Below are 21,871 nucleotides of genomic sequence, written 5' to 3' on the forward strand. Positions count from 1 at the left end.
TTTGATTGACCACTTTATTAAGCATTCCTACCCTATCTGTTCATCTGTCCCTGTTTCTGACTGGATATATTTGCTTAGTGGACTGTTTTCTGGTCAGCAGTCAGCAGTCACACACTGGGGTGTTTCTACCAGCACCACTCACACTACCATGTCTATGTCACTGCTATGCTGAGATTCATCCACCATCCAAATAGTATCTGGTTAGTGCTTGCCATTTTCCATTGATGGACATAACAATCTGTGCTGAGCAAGAGCCAGTAAGGATATTTAACACGTATAACTTGCACTGCTATGGTGAATTTACTGGCAATGAGAGCATGAAATTAATGATAATAATAGAACATTGTTACATCATGTTTAAAAAACAGCATTACAAGGTATTACTCAGTTTTTTGTCTGTGTATCTGTTTTGCAAATGTTAACTGTTTGTAAAATATAAAAAGAAACAAAATACACCAAGCCGGTTCATCATTTTTGATACACTACATGGTTTATTGGTGCTATGCCAGATGTGTTGGCTGTTTAAAATGAACAATTCAAGGGCAGTGTATCAAAGTGTACAAGAATACAAAGTGAATAAATTACACTGATACACCCAATAATGTAATGCACTGTACATTTCAGGAAGTGTGTGAGTAAGTCTCCGAGACCAGAACTGTCACTGAATACTATTTAGTTCACGGCAAACGTTGAAACAACATATCACATTTCCTCAAAAAATCTAATAAATCATGCTCAGGATTCCTTATTCAGCAGTTTATCCTGTACCTGATGTACATACCGTATATACTGTTTTATTTATAGATGCCATTTGTATTAGATATAAAATAGCAACAACCTGCACAGGGACTTGTATGGTGGATGATCCATATAATCTAAACGTAATAAATGAATAAACTGATTTACAAATGTGTTACTGAACAAAGAAAAATGTATCATCATTGGGGAAAGAATCAGATTTGGGGTGGTAACAGTACACCACATTATCCCCTCATGTTTTACTATTTGCATCTACTTTAGAGAAGAAGGGGTCTTAATTTATGATTTACTTTACTTCTCATAATCAGTACATCCATATATTTAACCAGAGTAAATAGATATCCTTATATTGATCAAAGTTCTATCACTGATAGAACCGAATCACATTGGATCATATTATCAAAAGGAACATCAAAATGGAGACAATGATGTCAACTCGTGTAAATAGGCATATAATTTAGAATACTCATTGATGGCAATAATCAGTAATGTAAATAGAATTTCATTCCTTTTGAGCCTGAGAAGGGACGACCCGCTTATAGAAAAGGTGGGTTTACCTGTTCATCTTTTTAATCTTCTGTTTCATAAAAGCTGTTCTTCTCAGATTCGTTCCCCAAAACTGGGCCTGTTGTGGAAATACTCAAGAATTTCCTACAACACCTTGATCATTTTAATTGTAAGCTGAGTGTAAAGTGTTTAACCTGACCCGTGTGGTACAGACTGTCCTTTGGTGGTTTATTAATGTGAGGAGTTAAAAATTACCGGCCATCTAATAAATTGTCTGACGAAGAGCTTAAGTGCCTTGGTGCTGTTTATCAGTGGCGTAACATGTTTCATGCTGATTTTGGATTGCTTTTGTTTTTCCAAGCATTCATTACCGTGATTATATAGATAATACATCAGTGCTGTGAGCACAACCACACATTCATTCAAACTTTGCCAACTGCTAGGAAACTCTCAACACCATTTCAAAAGGTGGTAGTATAAAATATAGTTTCTAAAAAAAAAAGAAAAGAAAAAGTCATAGTAAACAGAGTAGGTCTCTATGAGATCTCCTCAAAAGATTAACATTAAAACAGTGTGTACTGAAATTTAGAATAATTAACACAATGATATGAAACAATATAAAGTAAAACCACACAAATGATATCACTACAGTGGACTGAACAAGAGTGGTAGACTATTCACGTCCAATATCATCGTCCTTTAATCTGCTCTTCTGCATCGTCGCTTTTACTTAGACCTCCTTGGTGTTCACTTTCATCTTCTCTACAGTTTCCTAAAGAAAGAAACGGCTTGCTTTAATAAAAACGAATAAATATGGATCATGAGTTGTCTAAAGCACGAGAACACTTCTGGCATAAATAAACAAAAAAAAAATTTAATAATATAGTAAACTACTATTTAAGTGACATGTAATGAGAAATCAATGTAATGTGCTTTGGTTATAGTCACCTGGTGTTTGTTGAGCTCAGCGACTCTGCGGCTCCACTCTTCCTCGGTCATCTCTTTATCCCCTCCATCCATTTCCTCCAAAGCTGGTAACTTCTCTGAACCTACAAACAAAGAGACACAGACAAGAGTTATCTTTCTAGCATAAAGGTACACACAGTTCATAAGCACTTTCTTTCTTTCAAGGAAACAATACAATAAAATCAAAATAAGGGTCGATTCTTGGCATCCACACAAAGTCATTAGTAAGTATAAATAAATAATACACAAAAGGGAACGTAGTAGAGGCTGGGGCTGAATTCTTTGCGGCTCAAACTGTAGATTCACATAGCCTATTGCTGACAGTAGTGATTACACTTGGTGAAATGCTCCTGTGAAATCAATAACGTGTCATGAGTAGAGATTAAGAAGGAGCAGATAAATTACAGACCAAGTGAATTACTTTCTTGATCACTAATTTTTCAAAATGCCATCAAAGGTGAAACTAGAAGTAAAGACTAAAGCAAACATTTACACAAAAGGACACAAAAGTTTGGTGGTTCTAGTTAATCGTTGGCGCGTCTAAGTTGTGCGATAGGGAAGGAGACAGACAAAAGGCAGACGGTATCAGATCAGAGTTTTCACTCACCGTCGCAGGTCACAGCGGTGCAGACCCAGTTCCCACAGGCACAGACACAGCGGTTACACTCCACCTGTGTCTCAGCTCCGTCCTCATACGTCTCATCCTCCAGTGCACACTCTGAATATATGACACAAGAAACAAATATCAACAAACACATCAGTGGTTTCAGTCAGTTATAAAAGTTTGTGACAGGTTCTCTCCGCAACCCCACCAATCGGAACGTAATCGGATCTACTCATAATGGTGGTCACACTCTTGACCTCGTAATAACTTACGGATTAAATATAGAAAATATTGTAATTTTTCCGCAGTCTGAAGTTGTCTCGGACCATTATCTTATCTCGTTCATAATACCTATTGATCATAATATTTCCACCTCGCCACTGCGTAAAACATGCTTTCACATCAGATACTGCCTCAAGCTTCATCAATAACCTCCCAGAGACATCAATTATATTTGGATCACCGTCTGATCCCATAGAACTCGATCAGGCAACTGAATGCTTAGAGTCAACACTCCGCTACATGCTAGACAGAGTGGCTCCACTCAAAAGAAAATTGGTAATATTTCAAACAGCATAGAAGGAGAGCCTCCTGAACTATAGACAATCTATACCCGTGTTCCACAAGGTTCTGTTTTAGGCCCACTGCTTTTTACTTTATATATGCTACCTCTAGGTCAAATTATTCGTAAACATGGAATTAGCTTCCATTGTTATGCTGATGATACGCAGTTGTATGTTTCAGTGAAGCCAGAGGACAGACAGCAGCTTAGGGCAGTGGTGGCGTAGCGGTTAAGGCTCTGGGTTAATTGCTTGGAAGGTCGGGGGTTCAAGCCCCAGCACTGCCACGTGGCCACTGTTAGGCCTTGAGCAAGGCCCTTAATCCTCTCTGCTCCAGGGGCGCCGTATCATGGCTGACCCTGCGCTCTGACCCCAACTTCCTGACAGGCTGGGGTATGCGAAGAAAACAATTTCACTGTGTTCTACTGTATATGTGACCAATAAAGACTCATTATTAATAAAGTTGAGGAATGTGTAAAAGATGCTTATTAACTTCCTCTTACTTAATTCTGATAAGACAGAAGTACTTGTACTAGGACCACGTGTAGCTAGAAGTAAGCTTTCTGATTACACAGTAACTCTGGATGGTCTTTCTGTTTCATCATGTGTAGCAGTAAAAGACCTTGGTGTGATTATTGAGTGTAGATTATTGTCTTTCATTTGATGCTCATGTAGATAATATTACTAGGATAGCCTTCTTTCATCTCAGAAATATTGCTAAGATAAGAAATATAATGTCAATACATGATGCAGAAATATTAGTTCATGCTTTCGTGACCTCTAGACTAGATTACTGTAATGCCTTACTGTCTGGATGTTCCAGTAGGAGCATAAACAAACTCCAGTTAGTCCAGAATGCAGCTGCTAGAGTCCTAACTAGAACCAGAAGATACGACCACATCACCCCGATCTTATCAACACTGCAGTGGCTCCCAGTAAAATCACGTATTAATTCTAAAATACTATTACTGACTTATAAAGCACTAAACGGTCTCGTGCCACAGTATCTAAGCGACCTTTTGCTTTTCTATGATCCGCCACACCTGCTTAGATCAAAAGATGCAGGCTATTTAACGGTACCTCGTATAGCGAAGGCTACAGCAGGGGGAAGAGCTTTCTCTTATAGAGCCCCACAGTTATGGAACAGTCTTCCAATTAGTGTTCGGGACTCAGACACAGTCTCAGTGTTTAAGTCTAGGCTTAAAACGTATTTGTTTACTCATGCCTACCATGAGTAGACTTTCTGTTACGCAAAGCACAGTCCTAATAATCTTTTCTGTCCCTCTCTCCTTCTGTTGAGCCACACACGATTTTATGGAGATACTAGAGATCCTGATCCTTTCTGCTCTCCGGACCTGCCTGATCCATTCAGATGTCCTACCTCTCGAAGGAGCCCTCATCTACTCCAATTCCAGATTGCTGGGACTACGGCTGCTTCTAAGGCCAAACAGACTTCATTTTACACTATCTGTTGTTACCCAGATGAGGATGGGTTCCCTTCTGAGTCTGGGTCCTCTCAAGGTTTCTTCCTCTTAACATCTTAGGGAGTTTTTCCTTGCCAGCATCGCCACCGGCTTGCTCAATTGGGATAAATTTAAAAATCTGTATTTTAAAAAAAAATCACATTTAAAATCTGTATACCGTATATGTTTCTGTAAAGCTGCTTTGAGACAATGTCCATTGTAAAAAGCGCTATACAGATAAATAAATAAATAATCGACACTGTATAAGTAATAAAGCATCTACAGTATGTTTAAGATTGAGGCTTGAATTTCTCTCTTTGGACTTGTATTTGTAATAGGATCTCTCATTTGTAATTTCAGAAAAAGTTTTATTTCTGGTCAGTTTAATCTGCCTCTCCGGCTTCTGCTGACAAATCTGTCAGATTGACAAACAAATTAGCCTTGTCCAGGGTGCAGCTTAATTGTTGGCAGAGAGAAGAAAAAACAGTATAGATGAGCGCATGCACACACAAACACACACTTCACAGAATTGCCACATAAAAGACTGGTCCTTATATTATATATATATATATATATATATATATATATATATATATATATATATATATATATATATATATATATATATACACATATACATATACATATATATTATACATATACACCTGATCTAGAATCAGTCCATCTTCCATAATACATTGTAATCTATAATTACAAGGTAAAATTGCATGATATACTGTGTACAATTAGGATTAACACACAACACAAATACTTTAGGTAGTAGTAGGTCGCTTACTTTTCTCAGGAGGATTGAAGCCAGGCTTGAGGCAGTTGAGAAACTCATCAAAACTCAATTTCCAGTCAGCATTCTCGTCCGAGAGCTCAATCAGGGCATCCACACACAGACTCCTAATAAAGACACACATAAAATATACAAGCAAACCTCTTAATTCAGAAAACCATATTTCAATCAATAAGTGTATTGATAAAATATAATCAAAATGTAGTCCCACGATAAAGCTAAAGATAAATAAATAAATAAATAAACCAGTCAGTCTTTTGTGGTGAAAGATAATGTGTAATAATCGATCTAGGGGGTTTATAAACTCTTATCTATGATATATCTCACAAGAAATACAAGAACACAGCCAATTCAGATAATGGTAATAGATCTAATAAAACACTAGCACTAGTAGAAGCCTCAGTATGGATTCTTCTTTAGTGCACCACTTTTAAAGAGCGTATGCTGTTTTATATTCCATGTGTTATTTGGGGGTAATTGAGGGCAGCATAAGAGGAGATTGTTTTGTGTGTTGCGTTAATTAAGATGAGATAATATTTCTTTTTTACAAAAAATAAATAAATAAATCAAGAAATTACATTGTACCACTCAAAAATGTTTTTTGTTGTAATTTTTCATTATTTTTTTCTTCATATTGCATATTCTGTATTCACATTTACTCAGATGACAAAAATATAAGTTAAGACCTGATATAAGTGTAGATGTAAATGTTCTATTCAGAGCTTTGAACACCAGTATATGTAACAATTGTTGTACATAAAATAACCCTTATACATACTAATGAAGTGAATGGGTCTTAAATTAAAAATAATTTTTTTTAAAAAAAAAAGCTAGCTTTAGGATTAGGTAACAGTGAGTTTTGAACTTTTGAAGTTTTAACTCGAGTGCTGACTTGGACCCACTTATCTATGACTTTAGCTTAAGAGATAAAGACTTTAACTTGGAACTTTAATGATTTTCGCACGTTCTGACTGATGCTTCTGCTCCCGAGGATCACATTCAAGAATTGATCTGGACTCAGCTTACACTATCAAATCAAACGTTTGCTGCTCCTAGAAAGTTTTTCTCCATTCTGACCATTTTCTTCTATTTTAAATAATAATGAAGAGAGTAATTCTAGTTGAGCAATACACTTATGAAACAATACACTAAAGCCACGATAAGAGACGATACTGACATGAGATGATCTTGACACAAACAAACCATTACATGTTAATCCATTTATTTTGTAATGACAACAAATCAACCACTGCAATATCAATTCATTACATTATTAAAAAGTGGATTTATAATATAAAGTGTCAGTGAAAAAACTGCATGCATCAATATGTAATGTTTATGAGTGAGTGTGTGTGTGTGTGTTACCTCAGCAATCTGTTGTTCTCCTCATCCGTGTATGAGGTGATGTTGATGGCCGTCTCATTATGCTGAATAAACTTAAGGAGCTCGGTGGAGTCCAGCTGAGCATCTCCATTATCATAGTTCTGCAGGGAGATGGTACACATACTTATCATATACACACACACACACACAGTATTAGCAGCAAAGCATTACTCCAGCAATTTTCAAGCTAAAGTTCTCACTTGTAATAGAAAGGCAACTGTTGGAAGGAGGGTCAACAAACATTTATACAAAACACATTTTTGGAGAGACTGTTAGAGATAAAGGAATCTCAGATTATGTGCTTCAGTCCTCCGTCATGCCTTTTCAGCCTTTTACTTCTGTTAACTCTTAGTTCTGTGCTATGAGTGAGAAGGTGTGGTTTACCACAGAGCGTTCAGGCCTGGGATGTCTCTGTGAACAGCAGTGTGTCAGTGTGTGTTCATTTTAGACCCCCCAGTAGAATTCATCTTTTCAGAGATGGGAGTACTTTTCTTTCCAGAAGGAAGACTCTGTACTTCATCCACCACTCAAGTCCCTGTGTAAGCTGTTATGTAAGACTATAACATATTAAACCGAGTGCATTAATATAAACCTTGCAGCTGGAACTACGGTCAGAGCTGCTGTTATAGAAACGAACTAACACCTTCTGACCAATCAGAATCAATAATTCAGCAGTGCTATGGTATTAATGTATACGTGTTAACAATTTTACCACAATTCAATCAATTACAATTATTATCTATGATCCTGCCATCCAAACACTGACCTGACTAATCCCTCCACAGCACACACACACACTCACTGTGATTCAGCTGTATTTGCATAGCTTCAAAATGACTAGTCATGATGATACAGAAAGCATGCAGCCTGTAGGTCAATAAATTGGATAAATGAATCCATTCAGCCTTCACCCATCACACACACACACACACACACACACACACACACACACACATTTATTTGTATTACTACCTTTATTTGAGTTTTCCACTAACTGAAGCCGAAGTTGCATAACAGCCACTGGTACTAGAACTTCAAAACATTCAGCTGGAGGAATGTGTGAATGTGTTTGAATGTTTCTTGAATAACCACAGGGTTAAAACTGGAGTTTTTATTATTAAATACTACTTATGGAAGGCAGAATATTCAGACCTTTGAATCTGGTCATTACAAGTTAAAAAAATAATAATAAAAAAAAAAAGAGCGAGCACACACACACACACACACACACACACACACACACACACACACACACACAGACAAACACCTGGAAGTATTTCAGCAGGACGTCACTGAAGTTGGAGCCTTTGCTGAACCAGCCATCTGAAACCACCTCGGTCTGCAGCCACTCGATCACACGGCTCCTCAACTCGTTACGATCCGCAAGGTAACACACAACTAACCAACAGGGGATAAAAAAAAATTTACAATCAGAAATAAAATGATAAATGATATATATCAGCAGACGTCTTTATAAGATCTTTATGGCCTTAATGGCTAATCTTATCACAAATATCTAATATGGGCATAAATGTCTCCTGGTACTTCACTAAAACCTCATATGGTGCATTACTGCACTTCAGAACTCAGAATTCTCATAAAAATGAATAAAACCTCCCTAGCAAAAGTAAACACTATCAAACACAGAAACATTCCAGCTCCCGAGAAAGGATTTTCAATAAAAAGAACTTTAATATAACAAAGTGAATCATGAAAAGCTCATGAAGTTGGATAGAGCCCTTAATACAAGACAGCGTACAGATATTGCACTCGTAGATATTTCTAGCTATTTCTAGATATTCAAGCTCCAGGTTTTTCATGCTTTTTCACAGAATGGTGATGTGTACTCACTTGGGCTGGCAGCAACCTTGTCTGTCTTTTTCTCTAAAAAAAAAATAAATAAATTTAAAAAAAAGGGAAAAGCACTGAGTTCAAAGGTAGCGCTGTTGAGTTAACAGAATCCTTTGACTAAGAAGTGAAAATTTTAGCAGGATGAAACACAAATAAGAATTCATTATTATAAAATTTTAAAATGGAGGTTAGGTTGTATAGATGATTAGATGTACAGAATAGTACAGTAGAAAGACCCCAGATATTTCTCTCTCTCTCTCTCGCTCTCTCTCTCTCTCTCACACACACACACGTCTGTAAATCTAGCTTATGTGTTACTAGAGATAGATAATGTTACAGTATGCCTACATTTTCCTTCCGCACCAGGTCAAAACTGTCACATATTCATAGTGTATCGTTATGAGGACACGACACACCTTCACAGTGTCCATCATAAGCCACTTGTATCTTGAGTCCGGTCAGACAGGCATCACGGTGAAGCTCACAGTGGTTGCGGTATGTCTTGCTGTTACTGCCACATACTGAACGCTTGTGGGGTTTACATTGCTGAAAAAGTCAGACACACCAGCAAACACACGCGCACATACACACATGCACACAGGTATTTTATTCTGATGAACTGTCTGTATAAACCTATAAATATAAATAACTAACAGATAACATGAGTACGCATAAAGAAAAAATAGAGTCTGTGTTTGTGTGCGCATGTATATCAGGATATATAAGTGTATGGGGTTCTGTATTTCTTATGTCTATGTTTCATGTGTGTGTGTTTCAATCACCTCAATACACAGGCAGCTGGGTTCTCCTTTCTCGGTCACAGCACATTCTCGTCCTGCTCCACAAAACACATTGGCACACACCTTACTCTTACTTTTCAGCTGCTGCATAAAGAAACACACACACACACCAAAGTTTAGCACACAGGGATATATTTCTACACATACTGTAAGGCATTTCACAGCACACAAATGTCTCAATTTGTTAATGGGAAAACAACTGTTTTGCTGCCATCTAGTGTTATTGAAAGGTATTACACTTTTTTTACTCTCTAGACTTTTTGAAAATTATAATCATGGCAAATATAAAAAGGTGTCTCATCATGATATACAGTGTAAGCTGCAAGCTTTAGTCATCCCACACACACACTTTGATCATAATCAGACCTTAATAAACAGCTGTTATGTGTATGCGCACACACACACACACACACACACACACACACACACACACACACACACACATCATAGTTCTGCTTCATCTTATTCAGGTCTTTTCCATTGAGTCACACGCTAATGTGCACACACAGACACGCATACTGAATGTGCTGTTCTTGCAGTGCTGTCTGAGTCACGCACACACACACATACGCACACACACACGCACACACACACACGCGCGCGCGCACGCACACACGCTTGCACACAGCCCTGTTCTCTCATTAACTCAGCTCCAGATGGGGTTCCAAACTGTTCACCTTTGACCATTAAGTAAAAGGGTGCGAGTCTGGAGCCTGGAGCTTAACATAATAATAGCCCTGCACATGCCCTCTCTCTCTCTCTCTCTCGCTCTCTCTCTCTCTCACACACACACACACACACACACACACACAGAAACAAACAGAGGTCGACACTTCTACAGAACAGACGGCACACACACAGTCAGCTGCTTTTTGTGTTCTTAGTATTTTCTTTTCTTCCAAGAACACACACACAGTCAGCATGATTTACGTTTATGGACCAAGGGCTGGACGATATATCGATACGGCAATAAGTTACATCACTGTATACTTTTCTGTCATTCGGAGGTATTATGTACTCACAGAGGCTTGCACACGCTCGGTCAAAGACCCGAAGACAGCGGCTGGCCTTAACGCACAGGCAAGTATGAATGTGATCACTGAAAGGGCTGACAGTGAAGACAGAGACGTGGTGAGAGGGAAATACATGAAAACGTGATTATACAGCTTGATATGAAATGGCAGCTTCACTCTGCGTCTCTCCCTAAGACAGAAGCAAAAACACCCACACCATGCAAGCCATATTTCTCTGGAAACAACATGAGTGTGGAATAAAGGCAAATAAAAAAAAGTGAGGCAATGAGAGAGCAAATATTCTCCCCTCCTGAGCAGAAGAGAGGAATGTAGGAGCCTTTCCAAATCTCACGCTCAAATACACTCTCACATGCCTGTAGCTTTATCTAGCCGAACTAAAACCCGTCACTAACGCCGGACTAAAACCCGTCACTAACGCCGGACTAAAACCCGTCACTAACGCCGGACTAAAACCAGTTGCTTTAGATATAATATTAAAGATTATCAATATTAAAAATGCTTAGAATGTACTTGAATGATTTAAATTTAGTATTAAAATGCATTTGAATAATTAAAGTGAGAATCTTAATTTTGACATTATTTGGTCATAAATTGATGTTTCGGAGTCGTTATAACCGCTGTAATGTTTTCTTGCACTACTTTAGGTCTACATAAAAAGCCACCATTTTATTCATACAGGAATCATTTGAATAAATAAAAGCAGAACACAGAATTTTCTTTTCTTGTTTTTTTTGTTTTCTGATAGCCGTGTTGTATAATTATATATAAAAACAAGCAAAGCGGAACATTTTTATCCCTAATTACCCCTTAATGTATGCGAGATGCCAGATACTGTTCTGTGTTACAATCCCAGTAGTTTGAAGTCTTCATTTCATTTTGTTTGTGTGTGGGAAGTGTGAAACTGTGTCCATCTACCAGCAGCAGTGCTCATTTCAGTAGAGGAGTCATAGGTAGGTCTAAGGTTTGACCAAAAACACACACTACACCATGAGTTAATCCAGAAGAGTCACTTTCAGAGTCGAAAATGGTCTCTGATTTTATCATCACAGTTTTAACAAGACACAACCTGCAGCTCCTTTAAAGAGCCTAATTACAGCAATGCTCTTCCAAGACGTGTGTCAGCCTGAGGTTGTCTTTAACTCTCTCTCTCACACACGTTGGTGAACGAGTGCTTTTCTGGTGAAGAATGGGAGTACGAAGCAGTCCAGTTCTGGTAAAGGAAACATTTCATGGAAAAAATTTGTTTGTTTTTTTCTCATGAAAGAATTTCCATTCCAGATTAGCTCAGAGTTCAGATGAGCTCATTAGCCTTGACTCATGATTGGGCTTTGTGTGTGCTAGTCGTCACAGTCCACCAGTTTTTAGGCAGACAAAGTTAACGGTTGCACAAAACAAATCAAGAAATGTGGAATACGTAAATACTCCTGATTAAGTTTCAGGTATCACATGTTAATTCTGCTGTTTGCCTCAAATCTGAATGTGTACAGTCAAGAGCTAATAAAGATGAAGAGCTTTACAACTCCTCAATGCAGGACAGACTTAATAACCTTTTACAAAACTCCACACAAGTCATGTTACCATACGTTTCCTGTGTTAAGTCATTACTAGGGCATCTATTTCATTTCCTTAAGAGGTGATGACAAAATAATAGATTTATTTCAGCTTTTATTTACTATATCAGATTTTCAGTGGATCAAAAGTTTACATGCACTTTGTTAATATTGCCTTTTAATCAAATGCTTGGGGTAGCCTTCCACAAGCCTCTCACAATCCTTTTCTGGAATTTGTGCCCTTTCCTCTTGACAGAACAGGTATAACTTTAGCCAGATGTGTGGGCTTCCTTGCTCAAACACACTTTTTCAGTTCAGTCCATGGCTGTTCTATGGGATTCAGGTCAGGGTGTTCCAATACTTTCACCTTGTTGTCTTTAAGCCATTTTGTTACAATTTTGGATGTATGCTTAGGATCATTGTCCTGCTGGAAGACTCGGTTGCAACTGAGTTTTAACTTTCTGGCTGATGTCTTGATGTTGCGTAAGAATTTCTAGATGATTCTCCCGTCTTATTCTCTTCCCATTCTCTGCCATCTATTTTCTGAAGTGCACCAGGCACTTTTCCAGAAAACTCCCACCGCCATGCTTCACGGGTAGGATGGTGGTCGTTGGATTAAAAGTTTCTTCCTTTTGATCATTATGGCCACACAGTTCAATTTTTGTTTCATCTGACCAGAAAACACTCCTGAAAAATGCTGGAGATCACCTGCAAGCTCCAGTCTGGCTTTTTTATGCTGCTCATGGAGTACGGGCTTCTTTCTTGTGCAACAGCTTTTCAGGCCAACAGCAATGTAGAACTCTCTTAATAAATGGTACACATTCTCTACCTGATGCCACAACTCCTTCATGTTCCTCTGTTGTTGTCTGGGGTTCAGTTCAACCTTTTGGACCAAAGTTTGTTCATCCCTGGGAGTTTATTTGTGTGGTCCCAAGATTTTGATATTTGTATTTAATTGTTGTACAGGTGCTCTTGGTACCTGCAGTTGTTTGGAAATTGCTAAGGACTTGGCTGAGTAGTCTGTATTTCCCCATGGTATCAACGGGAAAAAGGCACTGGCTCGAATATACAGCCACAGGTGCACACCCTGTAAACTTAATTGTGACAGTTGACCAATCAAAATCATCTAAAAGTCAATATGTATTGTTCCTTCATGACACAAAGAGGTGGGAGTAAAACGTGTAGTGTTGATGCATGTTAATGGTCTTAACATGGTTAATGGTCTTACTTAACTGGACTCACAAAGCTGAACACATCTGAGAAGGGGAGAAGGGAAAATAAGACCGGAAGTGAACAAAACAAAAAGGTCTAAGGAAAGCATTTCATAAACCACATCATAGATCCTCAATCTAATAGCAAGTGTATAAGATTCACAAAGTGGAAACAAAGGAGGGGAAAGCAAACTAATTAAACTAACCCTGAAGTTTGCTAATAATAAAAGAGGATAACAGGAGTCACTGTGGTACACAAAGTAAGAAAGTACACACTGAGGGGTTTAAAAGGCTGCATTTGGCAACCACAGTACAGAATAACAAAGAATGTCAATTGTGGAGTAAAGTTTTCTCAGGGGTAGGTTCTTGCGTTGAGGGGGTATCACAAACACACACATACACCAACAGACAGTGAGCTGTGACCCATGATGAAAGAGCATGTGGTGCATTCCTCACATTCCAAGCCAGGTCTGGTGAGTGTTAGGGGTAAAAGACCCTAGGATGAAAGGCATGAAAACACACACACACACACACACACACACACACACACACACACACACCCCAGATGTGTGGGTGTATATATATTCAACCATTTGCACAACTTTGCCTAAAACTTTACCATGTAACTGAGAAAAAGTAGGATGTGATGTGATATTTACTGAACAGGTATGTGTGGGTCCATTAGTGTTTGGCAGTCAGCTACTACAGATTGTAGATGGTGATTTCCAGCTACCCCCTCCCACACACGCAGGGTGAATTCACACTCGGACACCATGACCCGGGGTGTGACCGACTTGTACTAGGACAGCTGGCGTTAGGTTAATGGGAGAAAAGAGAATGGAAGAGAGTGCAGCTTAGCGTCCTGTGAGGAGTGTGCACGTGTTGTTGTACACTAAAGGAACAGATGATTCAGAAACTGGAAATATGTATCAACGACTACTTAAAGTTGGACAATAATTAAGTTCCCTGTCCCTGACTTGTACTGTGTTTGATTTACCTCGGAAGTGGGAAGTCTGTACTCGGAATTCCGCAGGTTTGGGGAAAAAACATGGACGCCTCCATAAAAGTGTGTGTTTTGTTAGAGACAAGTTAGCCAGTGAAGATTAGTAATCATGAGTTGGCGATGTATTTACTTTCTCAAAACATTGAACTGTATGGTAAGTGTTCTATATTTTGCCAACTAATGAGTCTGTGTTGACTGTTCTAAAGTAAATACTACTAGCGAAGTGATATTTTATTTACTGTTGACGGTGCGAGTAGCCATGCTGATATGGTGCTGAACTTGAGGTTGAGGAGACTCTCTCCCCATCCAACCCTTCCTCCCAATTTTCTCTAATTTCCCTCTTTTTCTGTTTCTGTACAAAATAGTGCAGAAACAACCACAACCGCCAGTTGCCAACTGCACACAGCTCTCATGTTTATTTTTGAAAGAAAGCTGGATTTAGGGATCATCTTTAATCATGCTCCAGGTGAATCGTGTAGACTTGTCTGAGATCGTGTAGTGTGCAAACTACCATTACCACACACACACAAAAAAAAAGACAAACAAAGCAGTACAACAATTCTGAGAATTTGTCTGGACCCACTGACGTATCGGAGGTTAACCATTTCTGTCAGTTGGTACTAAGGAATTAACCTTCACTGTTGTAGTCTCTGAATAATAAGCATTTAGTTTTGAGCATGGTACGCAAAATTACACCCAAATGTAAAGGGGTTAAAGACACAATAATATTCGGAGTGGTCCCCAACCCTGTTCTGGAGATCTACCTTCCTGAAGACTTCAGCTCCAACCATAATCATGACCACATCCTGACCATCAAATCATTGCCTGAAGAAGTTCTTGATCAACGGAAACGGGTGTGTTAGATTTTGGTTGTAGAAAAAGGCAGATCTCAAGGAAGAGGGTTGGTGGCCACTGCTCTCAGCTCTAACACTATGTCTTGTACATCTGCCTGCCTTGATTTCTGAGTGTTGAATGACTCAGAGCCAAGCAGCACCTCAATATGACGTTTAGCAGAAGAATTATTTTTGCTTTTGGTTATTCTGAGACCAGCTCTTTTTTTAAGGTTCTGTTAAGGTTGAGATAAGATGGTCTGTGTAGAAAAGGTAAAAGGACCTCACCAATCAAACCTCCTGCTTGTTAAACATGGAGATAAGCTTCACTGCATGCACATGTTTCTAATTAGTCGTGCACAAAGATGGGTGGGGAGATCAACATATCTCAACTGCACATTCACAACTTGAACTAATAGGATGACGTGCTGTTTCCCAAATTGTGTGTTGGTTACAGTCACAGCAACACAGCTGAGATCATTCATATGCTAGGCATAAATTTACAACAACAACAACAAAAAAACACTACATCAAATCCATAGCCTAGTCTTTTACTATGAATCTGCTGAGTCTCATACAGCAAGAAAGAAACCCCAGTCTTTCCCACCACAATAGACACGTACACATTCAACTATCCTTGGAAACACAATAGAACGAAGAGTGTATTTCTCAGCCAAGCGCTCATTAGTGCTTCATTTTGCTCTTCAGATTGTGTGAACTGAACCTTTTTTTTTTTTTACAGTAAGACCTTACTATCATTAATGCACTCGCTAGGGAGCTTTATCAGCCTGTCTCAATGGAATGTTCTCTAGCTGAATATGACATCGAGGACAAGAAGAAGAACAGACGACAGACGCCAACGTCTCAAAAAAAGTGATGGGACAGTACAGAAATGAATCAGTGGTACAATCAAGAACAACGGTGTCAGTGAGAGGTCAATCATGAATCGAAATGTAATACCGGCACTTTGGGGAAAGACAAACGTGTCTCAAAAAATCTTACAAGGAATTCTTGTGTCGTCACGCTGTCCGTAGACTAGCCTCAGTGGCCTCGGTTCAGTTTTACTTACTGTTTTTTTCCCTCCGTATTGAATTTCCTTCCTTGTTCTCACTCTGTAGGTTTGCTGTGCTAGGCTGGAGTTTTAGAAGTAATAGCTCACAGATGTTCTGAAGAACAGAAACTATTCTAAATCGTGCCTTTCTCCCATCTTTCTCTCTATCCCAGGAAATGTGTTGCCTTATAATACTGAAATGACTGACCTTTTATCCACATGCTTGGACAGTACAGTAGGATTTGATAACTTTACAACAAATCAGTCAAAAATTCCAAACTGAAACTGCATGCAAGGCACGTTAAATTACACACACGGCATTCATACTCTTTGAATGATACAACAGTCCTGCTAGCAATTATCACACAGAGTTGTGCTGGCAGTCAGTTGTTTCATTCTGTCTTTCTCTCTCTCGTTCTCTTACACATAAAACTTGTATTTACTCCAGATAATGTTGTCTAAGTAAGAATAGGGATAAGAAAGAAAGAAAGAAAGAAAGAAAGAATTAATGAAATGGATACAGACAGACAAACAAAACAGAACGAAACTTATATTGACAGAGGAGAAAAAAGAAAGAAAGAAAGAAAGAAATAGATACAGAGAGACAACATGAAAGAAAGAAAGAAAGAAAGGAAGGAATGGATACAAACAACAAGAAAGAAAGAAAGAAAGAAATGGATACAGACAGACAACATGAACAAAAAGGGAGAAAGAAAGAAAGAAAGAAAGGAACGGATACAGACAGACAAAGAAGAAAGAAAGAGAAATGGATACAGACAAACAACAAGAAAGAAAGGAAGAAAGAAAGAAACGGATACAGACGGACAACAAGAAAGAAAGAAAGAAAGAAAGAAATGGATACAGACAGACAGAAAGAAAGAAAGAAAGAAAGGAACGGATACAGACAGACGAAGAAAGAAAGAAAGAAATGGATACAGACAGACAGCAAGAAAGAAAGAAAGAAAGAAAGGGATGCAGAGAGACAACAAGAAAGAAAGAAAGAATGAAAGAAAGAAAGGGATACAGAGAGACAACCAGAAAGAAAGAAAGAACGAAAGAAAGAAAGGGATACAGAGAGACAACAAGAAAGAAAGAAAGAACGAAAGAAAGAAAGGGATACAGAGAGACAACAAGAAAGAAAGAAAGAACGAAAGAAAGAAAGAAAGAAATGGATACAGACAGACAACAAGAAAGAAAGAAGGAAAAAGACATTGGATATTGATGAAAGAGAAAGAGAAAGATAGATAGATAGTCAGTCAGTGTGTCAGTCAGTGTGTGTGTTGGCATGGCTACAGGCAATCTAGCTGTGGCTTATTTTTGCTGACACAGCAAAAATAAACAAAACATTTGGCCATGCTGTGTCTGAATTGTCAGTTACTCAACAGTCAAAGTCTTGTTTATAGAACTGTTGTATAAAAGCGATATCACACTCGCAGTTGTGCTGTTGTACTGAATATCAGCATAGCTGTGAGTACCTGTGGCTGAACCACAACCATGGTGATATCCAATATAGCAACACTCTTGCTCATGCAATATTTCTTACCAGTTGGCTGTATGCTTATAATACTGTTAATTAATTCACAGATGTGATTTTTTCCACAATATAGATCCCAATCCCACGGTCATTTCTCTTGTGCTACAAAATAACTCATTTCCCCTGAGTCCAGCACTTCCTGCATCATGACATTTACTGAATTTCTGTGTCATGCTTTTAATAATTCAGAAACCTGCTGACATTTTCTGAAACTGATCAGCCCTGAGGGTGGGACTGGAGTGTGCACTGGCAATCACACCAGAGGTAGCTACTGACAGCTCACAACTCCTGTAAGGGTAAATGTTCCTGCATGGCTATAGAGACAAAAGGATGTCTTTGATCAACATGTTACATTTCCCCAAAACTGTTCACATTATTGGAACTGTCTGAAAGCCAGAGCACAGTTCAGTGAACACTGCAATGTTTTTGGAAAAGTGATTCAGCTGTTAGATCAGATCAATCATGAAGAGTTAAAAAAAAAAACAGAGCCAGCTTCTAGCAGCGGATCTGGAAACCTTTTGATCAGGTTTGATTTGTGCTTGTTTAGCCACACAGTCCTCACTGAACTGTTAATACCTCTCAAGCGCTGCTTCATATGGCACGAGCGCGACGTGGTAAAAGAACGAGCAAGGTGTGTCTGTTTAAAGAGTCTCTCGGCACACACATGAAAAGACAAGCACATCTGCTGCATTCAGCCGTGTTTGTCAACACTTAAATGCTAAAAAAATACCAGCTGACTAACTCACCAGCAGCTGTTCAAGTGGCAGAGACACACAAACACATCATTAGTGGCCACAGTGTGTCTGTCGAGTGTATGTTCAAAGACAACAGCATACTCCAGTGTTTGGAAAAGCCTCAGCGTGTTATAGCGGCTCTGTACCACCCAGGTGATAATGGTTTTAATTGCCAGCATAAGAATTCGTCAGTGCGAGGACAAACACCAGCTGTACACATCTGTCTTACAGAATCCTGGGGTTCCGCTTGGCTTTTACACTTATCTGTTTGCGTGAGTTCATTTACAGTCAAGCTGAGGGACCATGAGGCCACACAACATGTTCATTAACTAAATAAACACCTTCAACTTGGCCACCAAGATGGTCACAATGGCGAGAAAAGACCACCAACAAGCGTGAAATGTCTCACTCAAAGCAATCTCTAATAAAGTTTATTCAATTCATTTTTTTTAGCCAAATTTTCTCGAATGTACTCAATCAACCAAGCCCGGTTTAACATCCAAAATTTGGCTTCCTTCAATTAAAATAAATCTCAAACATACTTTAAATGTCTGGAAAACAGCTAGTTTGAATCACTTGATTAAATTTATACAGAGCCCTCATGAAAACATTCGTTCCTGTGCTTGGGTATCTCTCTCATTTTAAACATATTTAACTGTATTATGAAAAGCACAATCATACACTCGAAATTTTAGCATTTATGTTTAAATGATGTCATGATGTCATTGTAAATACCCTAAAATCTTAATATCTAATCAAGGAATAATGTTTACAATTAAATGTTTAGTGAATTGAGAAACTGCTCAACACTAAGCACTCAGTTTGAGACTCATTAGGATCTGAGAGTTCCACAACAACAAATATTTCCTTATTTAAATGCTATTCTGTAACATTTAGTTTGGTTTGTGTTATTAATAGTCACTACGTAATGAACAGAAATAATGCTGGTAAAAGACAAATAATAACAGGGTGGTGTGATGTGGCCCAACGTCAAGTGGAGTTACCATTACCACATCGACGTGATTATTTTCCTATTCCAGCACGTCCTACATTGTTTTAGTCCTCTTATACCACAGCAATTTGCTAAGGATTGCAAATTTGCATGAATTAAATCGTCATTTTTAACCATTTATTGTTACATGAATCGAAGAGGGTTTTGGCTGAATGCGCGTTGACATGACGTCACAAATCTGCAGAAAAACTGCTGCCATTTTGAAACATCGCAAGCTCCCACGAATATTGCGGAGTTTGCTCGATTTTGCGTTCATTTCTGCGATGGCGTGAAATCCTGGAGGACGGTCTTGAAGTTAGGACAAAACAGCAACATGCTATATTGTCACGAAACCAGGAAAAAAGTCCAGTTAACAACTTTGTATTCTTCTAATACAACGATAACATTACAATTAGTACAGACATGAATAATATCCTGTGATTTGAATTAGTAAATTAATCCATTTCTGACCAAAGAAAGTCCAGAGTTCATAAGAAAATCAAAACATAAGATCATCAAAACCTAAAACATGACAAATATTTCCCAAAATATTTCCTCTCAGTTTTCATACTGAAACTGCACGCCTATTCATTTAATTCCAAGCCTTTTCCAGATGCAAGAACCCTGATTTTTATTTTTTTAAAATTTAAAGCATACAAATAGTATATTTACTAGCCTACATGAAGTCACATGACACTAATTGGTGGTATTATGCTTCCATTATTTCTTATTTATGTGTACAAAAATGTATTTATGTGTATAAAAATGTATTTATTTATGTGTATAAAAACGAGTCAAAGCTTCAGTTACAAAGCATCAGTATCTTGGTAGCTTTGATAAGTTACCAAAAAATTTTTAGGTAGGTACCTTCTGTACCAAAATGTAGGTTAGAATGAAATAACTGACTCCTTACTGGCTGTGAGTGACTCTGCCTGTAGTTTGGAAATCCTAATAAAATGACTTTTTCTAATCACACTTTATCCCCCCAATAAAGGAAAGCTCACCTCGGCGTGACAGACAGCCACAGCGAGCAAAACGAACAAAGGTGCGCTTCTCAACATCTGTAAAAGAAAGAAAAAAGTCTTTATAATTCGAGTCAAACCTTCAAACTTACACCGAACATGAACTCTTAAAGACTTTGCTAGAAGATGGAGTAACTTACTGTAGTCAGACGTCTTGCTCTCGCGCGCGCTGAGTGTCCCAGGCGGTGTGTTTAAAGCTTTTGTAGCTTCGACCGTCAGCTGTGACGCCGTGAGCTGAAGGAAAGCTCGCGCACGACACCGGCTGTGTCCCAGACCGCATACTAGCCTACTACATAGTGTAGAAAAATAGTGCCCTAAGCTGCCTGTTCCAGGATAATTATCCCCTTCAGACCAACAAAACATTTTCTGACACATATACACTTGAAAATAAGACTTGTGTTTATTTTGTTTTTCATGTCCAACTGACTTCAGTGAACGTTTTATTCATCTGCCAGTTCTACGACACTTAATGCTATAACCCATGTAATATATATATATATATATATATATATATATATATATATATATATATATATATATATATATATATATGCGCAGAAGTTTTGAAAGGTCCTTACTCTTCTGACCTTGTTACTGTTGCTATGCTTCCTTCCAAAAAATTTTTTTTAATTTACTTGATGCTCAAAAACAAAGGCAAAGCTCGTCTCTGATAGGTTAATCAAGACTCTCTGTTAACCAACCAGTGAAGCTTCTCTTAATTATGCATTTTAATGAAGAACCACTGGCCATCATGTACCATACTGCACATCACAATGGATGCAGGGTCTGAAAGGATTAAAGGTTATTTTACCAACGTTTTTATATATATATATATATATATATATATATATATATATATATATATATATATATACACTAATTAGTTTAAGTGATTTAAAATTCACTCTAGCTTACAATTAGTCTGTGGGTTTTACTATACATTATAGTCACAGGTAGCAAACTCTGAAGCATGTTGCATGATTTTACTCTGGTAATCTGTGGTAAGTATGCTGTATGTTTTTCATTATGTTTATAACAAATTTAACTACGATAATACTATAGATTTACTACAGTACTTTAAGAGTAAATATTGGTGCTTTCAATATGAGAAGGCGCGCACATGATATACAGTCCCCTCTGAAAGTACTGGAATGGCAGGGCCAATTCATTTGTTTGTGCTATACGCCAAAGACATTTGAGTTTGAGATGAAAAGAT

General features: G+C 38.2%; 1 protein-coding gene across 2 annotated transcripts; it reads right to left on the bottom strand.

Annotated features, from left to right (window-relative positions):
• Positions 1-464: 464 nt before the first annotated feature.
• On the bottom strand, positions 465-20,904 carry fstl1a (follistatin-like 1a). Of its 2 annotated transcripts, none has more exons than XM_053614984.1 (11): positions 20,796-20,904; positions 20,638-20,694; positions 9,678-9,776; positions 9,312-9,441; positions 8,896-8,928; positions 8,312-8,442; positions 7,027-7,145; positions 5,656-5,768; positions 2,840-2,950; positions 2,215-2,315; positions 465-2,038 (listed from the first exon to the last, which is right to left on the bottom strand). In XM_053614984.1, exons 2-11 carry the CDS (start codon positions 20,692-20,694, stop codon positions 1,997-1,999), a joined length of 936 nt encoding a protein of 311 aa, XP_053470959.1. In that variant the 5' UTR covers positions 20,796-20,904; the 3' UTR covers positions 465-1,996. The 2 variants fall into 2 exon arrangements, with proteins under 2 accessions (XP_053470959.1, XP_053470958.1); XM_053614983.1 differs by having other exon boundaries at positions 9,678-9,779.
• Positions 20,905-21,871: the final 967 nt, after the last annotated feature.

The sequence above is a fragment of the Ictalurus furcatus genome, chromosome 26, assembly GCF_023375685.1.
Source record: "Ictalurus furcatus strain D&B chromosome 26, Billie_1.0, whole genome shotgun sequence".
Taxonomy (NCBI): Eukaryota; Metazoa; Chordata; class Actinopteri; order Siluriformes; family Ictaluridae; genus Ictalurus; species Ictalurus furcatus.